This window comes from Podarcis filfolensis, assembly GCF_964270895.1.
Source record: "Podarcis filfolensis genome assembly, chromosome: 3".
NCBI lineage: Eukaryota > Metazoa > Chordata > Lepidosauria > Squamata > Lacertidae > Podarcis > Podarcis filfolensis.
Window position 1 is genome coordinate 95,446,509 of NC_139606.1, and position 19,428 is coordinate 95,465,936.

At 42.0% G+C, this 19,428-nt stretch overlaps 1 protein-coding gene across 7 annotated transcripts in view; it reads left to right on the forward strand.

The window, feature by feature from the left end:
* USH2A (usherin) overlaps positions 1 to 19,428 on the forward strand; it is a 432,455-nt gene that overhangs the window by 391,163 nt on the left and 21,864 nt on the right. For all 7 annotated transcript variants that reach the window (XR_014545784.1, XM_083604668.1, XM_083604669.1 and 4 more), the window contains 2 exons: positions 480 to 1,996; positions 4,473 to 4,794. Coding sequence is in view for 6 of the 7 variants with exons in the window: in XM_083604668.1 (XP_083460794.1) it covers positions 480 to 1,996; positions 4,473 to 4,794 (1,839 nt within the window). In the remaining variant the exon portion in view is untranslated. The remainder of the gene's footprint in view (positions 1 to 479; positions 1,997 to 4,472; positions 4,795 to 19,428) is intronic.

The window sequence follows — 19,428 nt, forward strand, 5'->3', positions numbered from 1 at the left end:
TATTCCCCTTCTGTCAGATGAACCATAATCCCAGATTTTATTTTTTAAAACCAGCCTTTTGAGAACCTAAAATAAGAGGTAAAGGGGGCAGACACCCTTCTGCCAGAGTGTGGGTGTGTGTAACTAGTCTGCTCCCACATTTCACTGTTTTAGCCGAAATGCATACCCTGACAGAATGATCACCTTAATATGGCTTTTCCTTCCAACATCTCTTGCAGAAAATAATGTTGTTCTTTCGGAGGAGGGAAGGGTTGAAGGTAGATGTTCCAGGTTTTATGGGCGCACACCAAACATTTATTGTGGCTTGCAGAGTACTTGACAGGCTGTTTATGGCGTCTATGATGGGAGTCATACATATCTGGCAGGCTGCATTTGGCTTATTAAGCTGGAAGCAGTGCAGGCCTGAGTTGCAGGATTCGGCTGTGAATGTCTTGTCTGTAACGTATAGCTTTTGTTGATATATGTTATTTTTCTTCCAGACCTACAATATTTTCAACGATGATAACCTGGAATACAGTGGTTTGTCTCGTCAGTTTCTCTTCAGGCGCCTGGAGCCTTTCACTCTCTACATCCTAGTCCTTGAAGCTTGCACTGCAGCTGGCTGCAGCCGCTCTTCACCCCAGCCAATCTGGACGGACGAAGCTCCTCCTGAATCTCAGCTGGCCCCTGTAATCCAGTCGGTGAACGCGACCGGCATTGGACTGAGCTGGTCTCCGCCAATTAATTCAAATGGAAAAATAATGCGCTATGAAGTTATTCAGAGACGCAGCAAAGGAAATGCTTCGGGGAACAATGCAACAACAGAAGAAGAGGAAAATGTTTTCACCGAATATAACACTGGGAGCACGACATTTGTATACAGTGCTCAACATTTGCAGCCATGGACTAGGTATGAATATAAGATACGTGCCTGGAATTCAGCCGGTTACGTTGACAGTTCATGGTCTGCTGCAGAGACCAGTCAAGCTGCCCCAGTGGGCTTGGCTGCCCCTGTCTTGAGATATATCCCCAAAAGTCCAAACAAAATTTGGATCTTGTGGTCCTCCCCAGAAGAGCCCAATGGCATTTTGCAGTCTTATAGGCTCCACAGAAATAACGTTCCATATCCTTTTAGCTTTGATGCTGCTACTTTCAACTATACTGATGAAGAGTTACTGCCATATACAGAATACAGCTATGCAGTAACTGCTTGTACTATGGGAGGCTGCTCCACCAGCAACCATGCCAGTATTCGGACACTCGAGGCAGCTCCAGCATTCGTGAACCCTCCCACCGTAGAAGATCTTGGTTCCACCCAAATGAACATATCGTGGCTACCACCCCAGATCCAAAATGGAGAAATCACAAAGTACATTTTAAAATTAAATGGTGAAGAGCTCTATGTTGGAAAAAGTTTGTTCAGAAAAGTGTTGAATCTACAGCCTTATACCAGGTATGACATCATGCTAGTTGGTTGTACCAATGGAGGATGTGCAGCTAGTGCACCCCAATCTGTTTGGACGATGGAGGCTGCACCACTTAATATAGATGCCCCCAGCTTGCTAGTGACAGGTTCAGAATCGATAGAAATCACGTGGAAGGCTCCTGCAAATCCAAATGGCAAAATCCAAAGTTATGAGCTAAGGAGAGACGGGTTTCTGGTTTATTTGGGGCTGGATACTCGTTATCATGACTTTATGCTGACTCCAGGAAAAGAATACAGCTACGCTGTTACTGCAAACAACAGCCAAGGAAGCGTCACCAGTGCTGTAGCCACAAGCAGAACTAACCCCTCTGCCCCATCTGGAATGTCACCTCCTCGACTGCAGGCATGGTCCTCGGAGACAATTTTGGTTACTTGGGACCCACCAGCAAAAGTCAATGGGGATATAGTCAGCTATACAATCACGCTGCGGGACCCTATTGAATCGGAGAAGAAAGCTGTTCATCTGGAGTCAACACATGTTTCCTTTGGGAGGCGGTACTACACTTTCGCAGCATTAAAACCCTATCACAGGTAACTTGTGAACACGTACTTCAGTGTGTGAATATTGTCTGTTATTCTGATCATAGTGTGACACATGAAAAAAGTAGAACAAAATGTTCTTATGCCAATGCAGCCCTAGATGACTGGTGAATTTTGGCTCCCTGTAACCAGTTTGTTCTACCAGTTAGGGGGGGAATTGGGAGGTTGGTATCCTCAAGATGCAGAAGACCAAACAGCATGTAAAAACAGACTTAGCAGGAAGGACCCCATATTTCTCCCTAACAGAGGCACCAGCTTCTTTGCATGATTGAGGGAGCCCTACACAACATCATGGCGTCATGCACGCAATGTCATGAGGAGCCAGGGGGCGGTGCTGAACATTGAGGGGGCCCAAAAGTGCTTCGGCCCCTAGAAGCCACCAGCTATGCTGCCTAACAGAGCTGTGCCTTCAGAATATGATGCTAGGCTAGTGGAGTTTGCCAAAATATTCCTGCTAATACATTATGAACAATGTCTCAAGGCATTAATCATAGAATCATATATTTGTAGAGTTGGATGGGACTGCAGGAGTCATCTAGCAATGCAGGAATCTTTTTGCCCAACGTGGGGCTCAAACCTGAGATTATGAGTCTTTACCAACTGAGTTTATGAGATCTCTTCAGACTGGTCCTTAGTACTGAATGGAGGGTGGCTGTGGCAGCTTTGAGCTGAACGTATAGTAGATTATCCATTGTAAAAACTGTCAACTCTCCATTCAGCAGAGCTTACTGAATCAATCAATTTTCTTTTTCTTATAGCCAGCCCTTGTCAATGGGATCTTTAATATGCCACTAGCTGCTCAATTAGAAGAGGACCTTTTATCAATAGCTTCAGAAAACTCTCCTACTTTTTTTCCTGTTCAACTCTAAGCATGTGTATAGGCCTAAGCACACATGTGCATCACATTCCCTGCCCTTTGATGCATAGCAATCTCGGAATTGCAGGACAAGAGTGCTCATTTCTTTTCCTCCCAGAAAGGGTTGTCCCATTATTTTCAGTGGAAACTTATAGGAAGTGGCTAGATGCACGTGCAAGGTTTTCAACCAATTATTTTAACATGTTTTCACTTGCTAGCTAAGTGGAGAAGTAATGCATACATTTGTGCAGTAGAAGTCTCATTGATCTCCCATCATTATTTTATAAATAAGAGCATGGGCAGAGAAAGTTCTGTCTGAGTCACGGATAGTCATGGGAACAAACCATAGTCCATGGCCCAGCTTTTCTCAGCTGGCTGGCAGTCCAAAATCTCTGGAGGCCACCAGATTGTGGTAGGCTAACAATTAATTTTGTGAATTTAATGCAAACTGGCTGGAATGCGAGTTCAGATCACAAAGCCTGATCCTTTTTCTTTAGCGGAGCTTATGATACAAATGTAGCAGCATGATTATATTTTTTAGAAATGTGGTAAGACTTGTTTGTTTCAGCTAACTTTGAGTGGCCTGAGTTAAGCTTTCTGTTTCATCATATATTTTGAAATTATAAGCCACCTAATTGGTTGACTGAACAAGGAACCTACAGTTTGTCTTACAGTAGATATAAGGAACTTTTAACATTCAAATGCAACTTCTTTCTAGTTCAGGCAAAGCATAGTCATTATCTCATTCAAAGTACTGTGTTCCTAATATATAAATCATGCTGATTTGTTGCAGACATGGGGATCGCAGTGCACACACATGCAGGAATGTTTCCATCCATTTCAGCAAAGGAGATGAAGGGGTGTGCGTGTTTGCAACTCTTGCTTTGCACTGAGCTTAATGGGGGGAGGGGAGTGCTTATGCAAGAGATCAACACATGCATTGAAGGTTCTGGACCTTCATGCATGTGAGGCCATTATGCTTGCTACCCAGCCGGATGGGTGGGGTATATTACTACTACTACTACTTGCACCACAGTGCAAAAAGTGGAGGGAAAAGAAACATCCCACCCAGTGAAACGCCCTCCCATCAGATGTCAAACAGATAAATAACTATAGCCGTACCTTCGATCCCAAACACCTTGCGAGTCGAACGTTTTGGCTCCCAAATGCCACAAACCCGGAAGTGAGTGTTCCGGTTGCAAATGTTCTTTGGAACCCGAACATTCAACGTGGCTTCTGCGGCTTCCAATTGAGTGCAGGAAGCTCCTGCAGCCAATCAGAAGCCATGCCTTGGTTGTCAAACGTTTTCAGAAGTCAAACGGACCTCCGGAATGGATTCCGTTTGACAACCAAGGTACGACTATATGACTTTTAGAAGACACCTGAAGGCAGCCCTGTACAGGGAAGTTTTAAATGGTTGATGTTTTATTGTGTTCTTAATATTTTGTTGGGAGCCACCAAAAGTATTATTGTTTGCATTTATTTTAAAACACAACACTGCTGTGCACACCTCTCTTTTGGAACATCTTTACTGTAATCTACACGTATGTGCAATAGATACGTTTATAGCCCTCCTTCTACTTAACTTCCTTCTGATGTGTTTTTCTAAAGGTATGAAGTCCAAGTGCAAGCTTGCACACTCCTGGGCTGCACTTCCAGTGAATGGGCTTCTCTACAGACCCTTGAAGCACCTCCTGAAATCCAGCCAGCCCCACTCATAGATGTGCAGTCAAGTCATGGTGGAATCCAGTCTGTTCTTTCCATTGTGTGGACAGGTCCAAAGCAACCAAATGGGAAGATCTTATATTACGAGCTTTACAGAAGACAAGTAACACTTGAGCAACTAAATCTAGACCTGGTCCTTGTTTATAATGGTTCATCCACATTCTTCAAAGATGCCACACTTCTGCCTTTTACTGAATATGAATATCAGGTATGTCACATATAGAATGAAGACCTAATCCTATGATTCCTATGAACATCTTAGGAAAGAATTTTTATTGCTAAATTGTTAATACACTGTAAAAGATTATATACTCAGAAAAGGTGTTACGATAATTCCATATAGTTCACATGGACAAAAAGGGCTTCAAGAATTAAATACAGTCAATGTCCCTCCCTGTTTTTTGGCATTCCCATTTTTACACATATGCATTTTTTGTAATGCACAGAAACTTACATATTTTCAGAGGCATGGTGTGAAATGTTTGTGAATGCTCTCAGCACTTTTGTTTGTTTGCATATTTATACTCCATGCTTTCATAAAAATCTATCCAGGTAGCATACAGCATCTAAAAATAAAACCAGCAAGAAGCATCCATAAAAAAATACCATTCATATTGCAAAGGCCTGTCAAAACAATATAGTTTCAAAAGATGTGTGAGAGAAGGAAGGGATGCATCCTGCTTGAACCACTGTTGGTAGGGAGTTCAACAGGCAGAGCCTGCCACACTGAAGACTTGGCCCCTAGTGAAGGCTAACTGAATCTCAGGGGGTGTGAGGAGCCACCGGAAGTGCCCCACCAGAGGATCTCAGTGATCAAAGTGGAGCATGGGGAATCAGGTGGTTCTTAAGATACTTTGAGCCTGCTTTGCTTAGGACTTTGCGAATTAACAGAAGTATGTTGAACCTGGCATAGTCATCTGGCTGGCTGCTGCATTCTACGCTAGTTGAAGCTTCCAGACCAGATACAAGGGCAGCCCCACATAGAGCATGTTACAGTAATCATTCAGTTGCAGCTCCTTCCCTCAAAGGGAAGTACTGTTTCCTCTGGGTGGCTGCTGCTCTCTCAGTCTGCAGTCTTTCCCAATCCTACCTGGAGGTGCTGGGGATTGAACCTGGGATTTTATGCATGCAGAGCAAATGTCCTGCCCCTGAACTACAGCCTGCAATAGAGGATGCTGCCTTGTTGATGAGGTTTAAGCTGCCAGTCTGATCAGGACTGGAAGGGTGTGTGAGTGTAGGTGTGAGCTGGGCATTCTGTTCTTGATGTGTATGGCCTGGCTTGGCTCCATATAGAGCTATTTCTAGATGGAGATAGCTTTTGTATTGTATGTGCATAATAGTAAATCCAGAGGCCTCTTAGCCATGTCATGAACTTTAAAGGAAAGGTTATATTAACTCTCTCGCTTCAGTCATTATTCCCATATGTCTTCTTTTCTGAAGAGAACATAAAGCCTAATGAACTTTGGATGTCTTCTCTGTTTGCCACTGAATGTTCTTGGGTGATCAGACTGAATCTGTATTGCTGCTGTTGAGAAGTGTGTGACCTCCATTTGGCAAGTGTATGCCAAAACGTCTGGCATCTTGGGGGAGCCCATCTTTCATCGCTGACGATGGCTCTTGGGTTACTTGATTTCCTACTCTTTCTAATGATGTAATTTTCCTTAAACTTCAATGAACTTAATGGCAATGAGGTAACTGCTAGGATTCTTTCCAAAATAGATCGCTTTATTTTAGAGACTGGTATCTTTTTTATCCTCCCCTCTTCCCCTACCCACATCCCTCTCTTCCCAGTTAATGTACCTGAGGGGATACTTTTTTCTTGTAATTGGGCTCTTTGTGGACAAAATTATTAAATCTTTTCAAAAAACTATCCGGTACATTATGGTTGAGGTAAGCGCCTTTAAATCAGGTGCTCAGTGTGTTATGGAAGCAGTGTGAGCATCTTAAATGAGTAGATGTCTCGTGTCTGAGACTAAGGGGAAAAGAAGAGGCACTGGAAATTCATGTTTCCTCTATTTTCTAAAACGTATTAGAGCTACCATGTGCCTTCTACAGCACTGGTCTTCAACTAGTGGGTGGAGACCCACTGGTGGGTCACAGCCTGATCCAAGGTGGGTCACAAAAGGAGGTCTACTATCATGCAAATATATGCCAAAAGGTTGATAAATTGGTCCTCAAATGCATGTTTGTGTCTAAAGTGAGTACTGGGTCTTAAAAGGTTGACAATACCTGTTCTACAGGATAGGATTATCACAAAATCCAAACAAGTGAAGAATCCTGTGGCACCTTAACATCCAGCAGATTTAATATGACATCACCTTTCATAAAGACAAAAGTTAATTAAGTAAATGGATTTAAACATGATCTTATTGGTTATTTAAAACAATGAACTGAAGTCCGTCGATGGCCATTATTTCATTCTTCTAGAGTACATTATTTCATGTGTGGAATGCATATAATCTATTCACAACAGGGTTTCTATGGGTCTAAATATAATCCTGTTTCCTTCTTTCCACTACATGGTGCATACAGGCAAAAGCATTACAGGAAATGTTTCCCCCACCCCACTATTTTAATTATGCAAAATGATGCATGGTATGCCGTGCTGGTCCCACTCAGAGTAGACACTGAAGTTAATGGACAAGACTAATTTATGGACTGCAAGAAGATCAAACCTATCCATTCTGAAGGAAATCAGCCCTGAGTGCTCACTGGAAGGACAGATCATGAAGCTGAGGCTCCAATACTTTGGCCACCTCATGAGAAGAGAAGACTCCCCGGAAAAGACCCTGATGTTGGGAAAGATTGAGGGCACAAGAAGAAGGGGACGACAGAGGATGAGATGGTTGGACAGTGTTCTCGAAGCTACCAGCATGAGTTTGACCAAACTGTGGGAGGCAGTGGAAGACAGGAGTGCCTGGTGTGCTCTGGTCCATGGGGTCACGAAGAGTTGGACACAACTAAACAACAACAACAATTTATGTTCATTCTGAGTAGGACTTAGTTGACTACAACCCCATGGATCCTAAATAACTTGCAATATACAAGGGAAAGGGTTCTAGGTGGACAGTGTTCAGTGGACAGCAGGAGCTCTCTAAGGTATTCTGGGCCCAGGTATACAGGACATTAACAGTAAGACGTATTCCCTTGAAATCAGGATGGAAAGAAATTGGTAATCAACAGAGTTCCTGCAGTATTTGATATGCACTCTGGCAGCCTTTATTCATCACTACACTGACTGGCGCATTCTAGATCAACTCAAGTTTCCAAACTGTCTCCATAGGCATACTCCTCATACACCACATTACAATAGTCCAGACTCCAGACAGAGTTTTCCAAGGCATGTCCAACCATAGCAAGGGCTCTGTTTTACAGAGAGTGATGTACCTGTTGTATCAGCCAAGGTTAACAGAACACATTTCTTAGCATAGCCTCTATATGAGAATTCAGGTTGTTCCCAGCCTAACACGCTACTCTTTTAGGGAGAGTGTGACCCTACCTATGATGGGCAATTCTCCAGCTTTAGGACCACCCACCACAGGGAACTGTGCCTTCTGCAGATTAATTTTTCAGTTATTCAGCCTCATGCAGTGCATGACTCATTCAAGGACAAAACTGTCATGTCTGGTTCAGATGGAAAGATGAAACAGAGCTTATGCTGATGTCACCCACTCTAAAACTCTGGATGACCTCTATCAGTGGTCTCATGCAGAAGTTAAAAAACAAAGGAAGGGGACTAGATACCTTGAATATCAGATGCAAGCTTCTTCAGGGAATTACAATAGTATCCCACTTCTACCTTCTAGAATCTTTGGGCAACAAAGGAGTGAAGCCACTGCAAATAAATACTCCATGAATTGATGTAGAAGGACACCATGCCTGAACGTATTAAAAGCTGCCAGGAGGTCCAGGAAAATAAACAAATGACATTTCCCCTGTCTTTTCCAAGAAGGGTCATCAACCAAGTTGACTGATAAAACCCACATTCTGGCTAGAAGCAAAATTGAAAAATGCCTCGTTAATATGTATCAAGCAACACTACCTAGAGATGCTCAGCCACAACTTGCTAGAAGACCTTAACCAAAAATGGAAGGTTGGAAACCCAGGCTATAGCTCTCCAATCATGTGGTCCTTTTTAAGGCAGTAGGCTCACTTGTGGTTTTTTCAAACTAGTTGAAGCACTGGCTTCTCCTAAGGAGGAAGTATTTTTCTCTTGGCAATTCAGCATGAGTCATGGTGGGTTGAGTGAACAAGTTGTAGGGTGAATTGAAACAAGTCTTCTGCCTCACATACCAAGAAATGGGATTAATCAAATAAAATCTGACTGGAGAAGAACTTGGATAACTCTAATATTAATATTGGGGAAATGGTGGTGTGAACATGAAATAGATATGAACAACTTTATGTGCAAAAACCTGGCAAAACTAATGCAGTGGGCTACTGAAAGTTCTAACCCTTCCAAAAATATAAAAGCTATTTAACTGCTTAGAGAAGTTCAGCTAGATCAGATTGTGTGGACACAGTGGTCTGAGAAAAGTAGTTGCGACCTTTGAGCCATATCCATCCCTGAATAAGCCTTCAAATGAGTTCAAAGCCATGTCTGATCAGATTTGCCATGAGTGTTTCTCCACCTGGATTTTATTAATTAATTATTTATTAAGGTCCATGCTGAAACTGAGTAAGTCTGACAGTCCTTGGATCTAGTTGTGTTCAAATTTCATATCTTTAGCAGTCTTGTGTGCGCATGTGTGTGTGTGTGTTCCTCTGCCATTACTGTCATTTGTGGCATCCCTCAGGGATCTATTCTTAGTCCCACCATTGTTGACAATTTATATGTTGCCTGTGAGACACCTTATTCATAAGTATAGGGATTGGCTTTTGCTATTATGCTGATGAAACCCAGATTTATATTTCACTTAAGCACGATATTGATTCTGCTGCCTCTCTCTCGGAGGCTTGTTTGCTGGCCATAAAATTTTAAATGCAACTAAATTTCCTCCAGCTGAATGAAGCTAAAATTAAGGCACTAGAGCCAGGCCCTTTGCAACACTTTAAAAAATGCTGTCAGTCATCAAGGTCCAGCTTAATGGGTTTGACATTAACAGCACAACTGAGGTAAGGGGGGGGGGAATCTTCCTTTTCTTTCTCTGAACCTTTAGCAAAAGTCCATGTATTTAGGACAATATTGGGAGGGCCTGTGACTCAAGTCAGAGCATTACAGAAGGTCCCAGGTTCAATCCTGGCTGCTCCAGTTTGGATCAGGCATTAGGTGATGGGAAACACCTCTGGAGAGTCGTTGATCTGGAAGAGCAATAATCCCCAAGCCAGAGCACACTAATTTTCCAACTGGCTGCAGAGGATGCTGCCTTGTATCTCTGAATGATTTCCTGTTCTGCCTTCATGTCCCTCTGCTCAGACTCTATTGGATTTGGATTATCCTGCTATGAGTATGCATCAGGTGTCCTTTAGACTATTCAGTTGCCTAGTCTAGAAAGCAAGCAGAATTCCCATCCTCAGAGGAGGCTGAACCTCTGCAAGACTGACAATTATGGACTTGCTTCCTCCAATTAGGAGACATGTTCAGAACATTGGCTCAGGAAGAAACATAGCAGTGGGCAGTGCTTTTTTTCTGGGGGGACGCAAGGGTACACATACCCCTAAACATTTTGTGAATCTCATTGAGGGGCAGTATTTCAATATGAGTAGGAAAATGAGCATACTTCTAAACATTTTTTTTTAGAAAAAAAGGACTGGCAGTGGGCCACACTGAAGCTAGATGATTTATACCCTGTCATTCTCTGAAAATAAAGTGTCTCTGGTCTACAAGAAGTTTGGGAAACACTGTGTTTGTGCGCTATTGACTTTCTAAAATTTCCAACCAACAGCTTGTCGAAACTCAGCATTTTAACTACATACAGAGGCCTTCTCTTCAGGGAGGTTTACAAGCAGAGCATGATATTAATATCATGTTGCTGATCAGAGATAAACTGTATCTCAAAATGGGGAGTGGTACATATTTGGCTGTTATCCACTACCAGATCCATATAAACCATAAATTTATTTGGTCTTTCTAAAGAATTAGCTTCTTTTAGTGGCCATCATAAGCCAGGGGTTGAAAAAGCAAAAGCCTGAAGTTTTAGTTTGTCTTTATAGGGATGGGAAAGCAAGGTACAAATAAATGAAACTAAATAATTTATAAATAATAGCAATCATATAGTTGTCCACCTTGCTATAATATTGTTATACTGCATTATTAACTATTTAATATGATTATCATATACAGTGCTATTTTACTAGAAAAAGAGATGCTGGAACTCACCATGAACACCTCCCTTGTTCTCTTATAATGGCAATGGTGCCAACCTGAGAGGTACCAGAACTGGTTCTGGAGAGTTCTGGCTGGAAAAAAAGCCCTGAACATACAGTATAATATAGATAGTATGATAGTGTGCTCTCTTGCTTTGCTGGCAGATGAGATGATGATGATGATGATGATGATGATGATAAAATACATCAATAATTTTATTAGTTATACCCCCCACCCATCTGACTGGGTTTCCCAAGCCACTCTGGGCAGCTTACAAAATTACTAAAACCATAATACAAACATCAAAAACTTCTGTAAACTAAGCTCAAGCTATCCAGAAATCGTATTGCCATCACGCAAATGCAAGAGTCGTTTTTGCAGACCAGAGTTTATCCACCTTTGCAAACCTCTATGAACAAGGAGGCTGTTTATGAATCTATGTTTATTCATTAAACCAAACAAAGGTATCTGATTTATTGGCCCCTCCACATTAGTTATGAGCCTGTTATGGCTCTGCTCTCCCAAGACCTCCTTAGGTAGATTGTGATTCTGACATATTCAAACGCCATGACAAGCCTATCTTTTAAAAAGACATTAGTGTGAGTGCCATGGGAAAATACACCCCAGGGCTGTAGATGAATTGATATGATTTCCTTGATTGTATCTTTTTATTTATAAGGCATAATTTATGAGCACTGAAAAGCAAACTAAAATGAGTGATGACTAACTACAGCCAAAGTAATAAATCAGCAGCACTGAAAGAAGTAGTGATTTTGATCGAATCTATTGAATTAGCTGTTGCCCTTAGCCATTACAGGTATTGGAAAGACCTTTTAATATCTGCTTATCTCTCTCCTGGGAATGTTTTAACTATCTCATTATGTACCCATAGGAAACAAATTATTAAATTGTCTGCCTTTTGGAGTTAAACATGTTTGCATCTCATCTTCGTTACTGATGCATTAGAATATTAAAAGGAACAAGGTTTGGCTGAAACTTTGATAACCTTTTTTATGTCAGACTTAAATACTTTGTTCTGCCTCTCCATCATGAAAAGAACAAGTTCTGGAAGCAGAAGTGTTGCTGCTGTTTCTAAAAAAAGACTTTACATATGAAGACCTATATATCCCAGAGTTGACTCACCGGATTTCATTATCCAGCAGACCAAGGCTACATCTGCACCATACATTTAGATAAATATTATACCACTTGTAACAGTCATGACTTTCCCCAAAGAATCCTGGGAACTGTAGTTTGTTGAAAGTGTTGAGAGTTCTTAGGAGTTGCCTCATTCTCCTGCCAGAGCTACAACTCTCAGAATGGTTTAACAATCAATCCCTCTTCCCAAGCAAATCTGCAAATTATAGCTCTGTGAGGGGAATAAGGGTCTTATAATTACTGCTCACCTGGGGCTCTGGGTGGGCAACCTTTGCCACATGGCATGTTGGGTCTGGGGAGGCCACCATCTTACGACCCATCTTACGATCTGTTGATGGTCCCCCGTGGTTACTAGGAGCCATGCATTCAGGGCCCAAGCCTGTGCAACTCCCTCCCAACTGAGATTAGACAGCACCTACCTTCCTTGCTGAACTTCAGGTACACGACTAAGATTTCCTTATTCTGGCAGGCAATTTAAGGTAGTGTTCTATTTTATGATGTTTTTTTTTTATTGTCCCATTTTCTGTGGTTTGTTTTTATGTATACCACATAGAAACGTGAATGCTTCAACATTAGATAAAGGTAAAGGTAAAGGGACCCCTGACCATTAGGTCCAGTCGTGACCGACTTGGGGGTTGCGGTGCTCATCTCGCTTTATTGGCCGAGGGAGCCGGCGTACAGCTTCCGGGTCATGTGGCCAGCATGACTAAGCCGCTTCTGGCCAACCAGAGCAGCACACGGAAACGCCGTTTACCTTCCCGCAGGAGTGGTACCTATTTATCTACTTGTACTTTGATGCGCTTTCAAACTGCTATGTTGGCAGGAGCAGGGACCGAGCAACGGGCGCTCACCCCGTCGCGGGGATTTGAACCGCCGACCTTCTGATCGGCAAATCCTAGGCTCTGTGGTTTAACCCACAGCGCCAGCAGCGTCCTATCAACATTAGATACATGTTTTAAATAAATAATTGCATGCTTGAGCTGTCTAACAATAAAACAACAACAATGCAACAAGGAAAAAGTACATGTTTAAACATATGATTCACAAAGATGTCCCTAACATACTTTCATGGAAGTTAAAAGGAAGGCGTTCCGCAGCATCTTCTTGAGGGGCCCCAAAGTCTTAGCCATTAGGCAACTGGGAAATCACATACATTTAAATTGAAATGTTTAAAGGTTGGTCCGTTTTACATTAGTTCTATTGCAATAACAAAACATTTCCCTCCGTCTTTGCGGGAAAGCCAATGGGTCACTTGGAGAGATTGCTGTGTAGACAGTCACTAGAGGAATGGCTGTTTGGGGACCATTCTTCTGCCATATCTTATCGCAGAGGTCTGTAGCACAACCACTTGATATACCACCTTGGCTGCCCTTCTAGATTTGGTCATCTGACTGTTCCATTACCAGCCTGAAGGAGCAGGGCTCTGTGAAGGCACATTTTTCAGCTGCCAAACAAGATTCCATTCGCTGTGCCTAGAATTCTTTCGTTCACTAAGTAGATGGATTCAACTGAGCTTTCCCTTTTTTTCAAAGTGCTGTCTGGGCACGTGGCCAAGAAAATGAAGATGAAGACATCTGAATTACTGCTTGTGTAGATGAATCTGGAGCCCTCTTATGGCTTTCTTAAGCCTGTGCACCTTCTAATGATGATAGAAATTTTGGCAGCGCTTTGGATTTGGGGGTCTGCGCAGCATGATGTAAGATTAAATTATAAAGGAGGCAATATATAGTTGAAGAATTCAAGGCGCAAGTACTTTCTGTTCCCATTTCCCCTGCCATAGACCAGAAGACTTAGGCCTGAATCTATTACTCGAAGGATATTTCAAGATTCTCATATGAGAATTATAGGTATTCATCATGAATGCAGTATTAAAACTTCCAGGGATGGCTGTTATTAACTTGTATGGTTATTAACTGGTATGGTAGCTTAATGACAGCACTGGCCTTCATTGTCTAAAATAAATAGCATTCAACTTAGCTCATATTCTCCTTAATTTAGTTTAAATCCAGCTTGTGCCATTTTCTCTGCAAATGTCTCTCAGCTCAGTGATTGCAGCTCCACCCCCATATGTTGGGTGTGCACATGCAGTTCAAGTTTTAATTCTCTTCATAAGCAGCATATATTCCTTTAGAATAAGTTGGCTGTGCTTGATGAACTTTACGCTTCTCCTTGTTTTTGTTTGTTTCTTCTGTTTTATCCATTCTTCCCTGCACAGGGGATCATGTCTCAGTAGATCTGCTTTATCCATCTGCTTTGTAAGGATGATAGTGGCATTGCTCCTTATGTGACTGTGCAAATTTGCTAGAAGCTACAATAACAGAATTGAAAAGGTATAATTGACCTCACCTTAACATACACAAAACAGGGTCCAAAGCCTCTCCTCATCTGCTAGCTTCCCCTATGGATAGATGCACAAATTTGGGTGTCTTATTCTTCCAACCTTAAGTTCAGTTTGCCAAATTTATGCATCAGTTTGCAAAGGAGAATTAATGCAGGCAATGCAGGTGCAATGCCAAAACAGCATACTCTCCAACTCCGTCATTTTTGTAGTGACATTCTTTATTTCTGGTACAGTCATACCTCAGGTTACAGATGCTTCAGGTTGTGCGTTTTCGGGTTACGCACCGCACCAAACCCGGAAATACCAGAACGGGTTACTTCTGGGTTTCGTTGCCTGCGCATACACAGAAGCGCCTAATCGCGATCTGCGCATGTGCAGATGCAGCGCTGCGGGTTGCGAACACTGCAGGTTGCAAACATGCCTCCCGCACGGATCACGTTCGCAACCCGCGCGTCCACTGTACTGGTTCACTGATACACTGCTGCCCTTATTTCGCCGTTTGGGGAGCTCTGGGGCATGTCTTCATGCAATCTCATACACAGTGTTGACTAAACTGGACAATCTTTCCATTTTCCAAGCCCCCAGAAGTTGAATATCTGGATGTGTTTGAGCTAGTAAGTGAAAACCAGGCCTATTTAAATAAATATACTTTAGGTTTTTCCTTTACTACGTTGACATACAGCAGCAGAGAAGGCCTTCCAATAATGTGTTCAAAATGAGTGGGGAGTTGTGAACCTGTGGAGAAAGTGTGTGGAAATAAGGAATTTCAATTTCCATGTGGGAAAAGCTGAGTATATGAAAGCTCCACTGTGGTTGGGAAGAACGGCAGAGTACCTGCCTTGCATGCAGACGATCCCAGGTTCCATCCCTGGTGTCTCCAGGCATGGCTGGGATGACCTTTAGTCTGAAATCCTGGAGTGTAACTGCCGGTCAGTGTAGAAAATACAGATCTGAGTAGCCCAAATGTGTGACATGGTATAAGGCAACTTCCTATGTTGCTTAGCTTGCACCTCCTGCTTAGTGCAACTGCCAGTGGAGGAAAGCAGCTACATGAAGGCATCCTTAGCATTTGGGTACCATCCAGCTTATCTAATTAACTGATTGAGATTATACAAATAATTTCAACATGGCCTCCTGAGAACATACACTAGGAGTTCGCTTTTAGAGATCAGTGTAGTGGAATTACACAGCTAGGGCCCAAACTGCTGTTTTCTTGGTTTCATGAGCAACGAATACTGTTGTAGATGAGATTCTCCAGTTGCAGTTGAATCTATATTTTCCACATCACATTCCTGCTCTCCCAAACTTTTCCTTTTCAAATTGCCAAAATTTCTCAACCGTTCATTCACAAGACTAGAAGGCTATACTGGTTTTCTTCTTTAAACGAAATGCAAAGCTACTCCCCCAAAAAGTGGACTGACGAGATTGCATAAGAGCATGTTTTAGTGTAGATAGAACTTCTCAACGTGAAAGCTTACTAAGGAATTCTTAATACTAAAAATCACACAGACAGTCCTCTTGTATTGCCATTTAGATCTATCATTCTGATTGATCACTGTGTGTTTCACTATTATTGAGCCTAATTTAACCCTATACACTTACACATCCATCTACTCCATCTATTGTACCTGACATTCTACAAATTACTTACTCATGCAAATGATGACCTAAGTCAACCTTTTATGCTATTCGTGTTTAATTATACAAATGATATTTGATAAATAAGATTATACATCCTTCCATATGTTTATTCTCTCCTTGATGAAAGTGAAATTTAATTTTCATGCAGATTTGTTGGAGGCTGTGCTTAATAAGTGCTGAGTTTCATATAGTGTGCAGATTACTCTGGTTTTGGGAAGTTGACAAAAACAAAATCCGTTCACAGAGAAGAGCTGTTTTTAATTAGATGCAATTCTAGCGACCGGATCTTGGAATCGTCGAATTGAAAACCATGCGCGTTGATTGATAGAACAAAATGAATATAACAAAGTGAGCATTTTGGCAAAAGCAGTATGAATAATAGAGAAGATGCTGACTTGTGTTCTTTTTGAGAGGGCATTTCCATATTAAGCAATAAATGAAATTTGATGTATGATCAATTGAATTAATGCCAGTAGAAGAAGAAAAAAACTTCAGTAACTAAAGTCTTGTCTCATTTACTAAATAAGAGTAACGGGAACATCAGAAATATACTGTTTTGGTTGACTGACCAGAATATACCACCTGGTCTACATAGCACTGTCATACCTCAAGGCAGCATTGATGATTGTCAACATTTCACACAGAGGTCAGTTCCATAGTTATCCTACATCCTCTACTAATGTTTCCTGCTGATGAAGAAAAACACAAATGGAGAAGTGGAGGGGTATGGCTCATGCAATAGTCTGGGCTGCTAGGAGGGTCTGTACCACTGCAATGTTTAGCCTTTCCATGTTACCCAGCCTAGCGTAAAACTTATCTGTTGAAAGTTGAATGGACACTCAGCTGTGCCAGAAAGACAGAAATATTGAGAGCACTGTAATAGCATTTAATGGAAACCTTAATGAGAAAGAATGATTTTTTAAAAAATAACTGAATTCTTAAATATAGCTCAACCTGTTCCTGCATATGTGTATGTATGTACCTGGGCACTTCTTCAGCTGTTCAAATATGAAGTGTGTTTATTTGAAAAATAAAATCACCTAGCAGCCTAGTCGCTCATGTGTGTGCTGCAACAGTGTAGAAAGTTAGGTTGCAGTAGGATGTTCAGTGAAGCAAGGGAACAATTTCATCTTGCAATACTGTCTGTCACTTGTAATTACCAGAGGTGTTACTAGGGTGAACCTATTCCATGCAGATATTTACCTAAGTATACCAAATGTTTTGGGGTTGGTTATGAGCTTGGGAATATTAAATTGGGAGGGTGCTCTAGTTTGCTGGGTAGAAACACACTAATTTAAAGACTTTATCTAGAGATTATTTGGGGTAAATAATGGGGGTTATGAGAGAGAGTTGAATTTGGGACTTCCGGGTTAGCGCAATCGCTGAATGGCGGATCTCTCCCGGAGCTCCGGGAGAGATCTGCTTCGCGGGTTCGGGTCTTGTTGCTCACGGCGGAGCAAGGACCCTCAAAAGTCACAGGCGCGTAGCCTGTGAACCGGAGACTCGGCGGGCACCTTTGCCCCCCTCCCGACGTCGTGAAATAGCCTTTTTAAAGGCTACAGATCAGCCGAGGGTGCGGGGAGCGGTGCTGAGAGTCGCTCACACCCAGCCTGCGGAGCGAAGCCGCGTCGCCAACAGCGGAGAGCGCTGACTTCTTCCGAAGATTTTGGATTAAAAAAGAGCAACTTTCCGTGAGTAGGATTGAGTTTGCATCATAAATTGGACGTTAAAATTTACGAATTCGGGCACCGAGACGGATAAGCACTAAAAAGGAAGTCTGCTTACCGTCCTGCAGCAAGATTAAAGCGGAAGACAGTGAAGCTGTAACTTTTGACAGGAGCTTTTTACGAGCTAAGAAACCCAACACCAAGTAAAGAACTCCCCCCCAAAAGGCAGGGGAGGGGGGGAAGAAGACTTTAAAGGGATTTCCTGCCTAAATTAAAGGAGATTGAACTGATTACCGCTGTTTATCTACCTGGGGGTCGGACTGCCAAAAAGAGGAAAGACACCGACTAAGGACGGTTGTTACAAATAAGGTTAAAAAGTAACTGATATATAAACTCTGGTTACTCTCAACTTGAAACATCGTATTTGGTTACATAGTAAGTCATTTGCAGGACACTTTCAATTTGGATCTTTTACAAAGTAAGGGATTTGGAGGGCTTTTGCTTTTTGGAAGTGTGGGAACAATTTAAAGTTCAGAAACTGATTTTGCGCCCTCTAGAGGATTTGGTTGTTTCAGCAACTAAGTGGAAGTTAAAACCTGAGAACTCTTTATTGTTGACAGCTTAAGAGTGTGGGAATGACCTTGAATGAAAGACTTTGTTATGGCAGATGGTAAACAGAGAGAAGATTCACAAGAAACAACTCTGAGATCTGGTAGACAATACAAAGTGGACTCTTCTATGCAAAGAAGGGCCTCTGTATCAGGGGCCCCGGCAACTGCAGCTGCGACAAAGGCAAGAGTGAAAACAATGTCTTCAGAAGATGCGTTTACAAAGGCCTTGGGAAAAATAAGTGACTCTTTAGAGGAATTAAAGAAGCAAGGTGCGGAAACAAATAAGAAAATTGAAGAAATCTCTGGGAAAATTGATCTGAATACAAAAAGTATAACTGACCTTGGAAATAAAGTGAACTCTAATGCAGAAGCAATTGGGAAACTATTGGAAGATTCATCTACAACGCGAAAGATAGCTGAAGAAGCGAAGGAAATTGCTACGGCTGTGGAAGGGAAACTTCCACCGGTGTACAGGAAACTGGATGAGTATGAACTGACACTCTCGATGCAGGATATGCAACGTAAGGAGAAAAACCTAAGGATTAGACTTGTGCCGGAAAAAGAAGGAGACAACTTGGTGGATTATTTGACAAAAGAGTTTTCTGACTTTTGGAAGCAAGATTTGAAAGAAGAAGAATTTAAAATAGAGAGCGCATTCAGGTTGGGAACAAGGCAGAAGAAGAATAGACCTAGAGATTGCTTGATAACTCTAAGATCCAAAGAAGAGAGGGATAAAATATTGAACCTGCATTATCAAACAACCCTTCGGATTGAGGATTTTTATATTGAGATTTTTAAAGACATCCCTAAAAGCATCTTGGATGCAAGAGGCCCTTACAAGGATTTGGTGACACTACTGAAGAGGAACTACATACTATTCAGGTGGGAGTTTCCCCAAGGCTTGTCTTTTAAGTACAAAGGAAAGAAAAGAAGAATAAAAACAGTGAGTGATAAAGACAAGTTCTTGGGAGAACACGAGGAAGACCTACAGAAAGAGACCCATCCAGGAGAAGGACATCCTTCAAGATTAGATAAAGACACAGAACCATCGACAAAGGACGAACAACAATTGGGAGCTGTAGGAGGAATTAAATAACCCCATCATGGCTTTGCAACT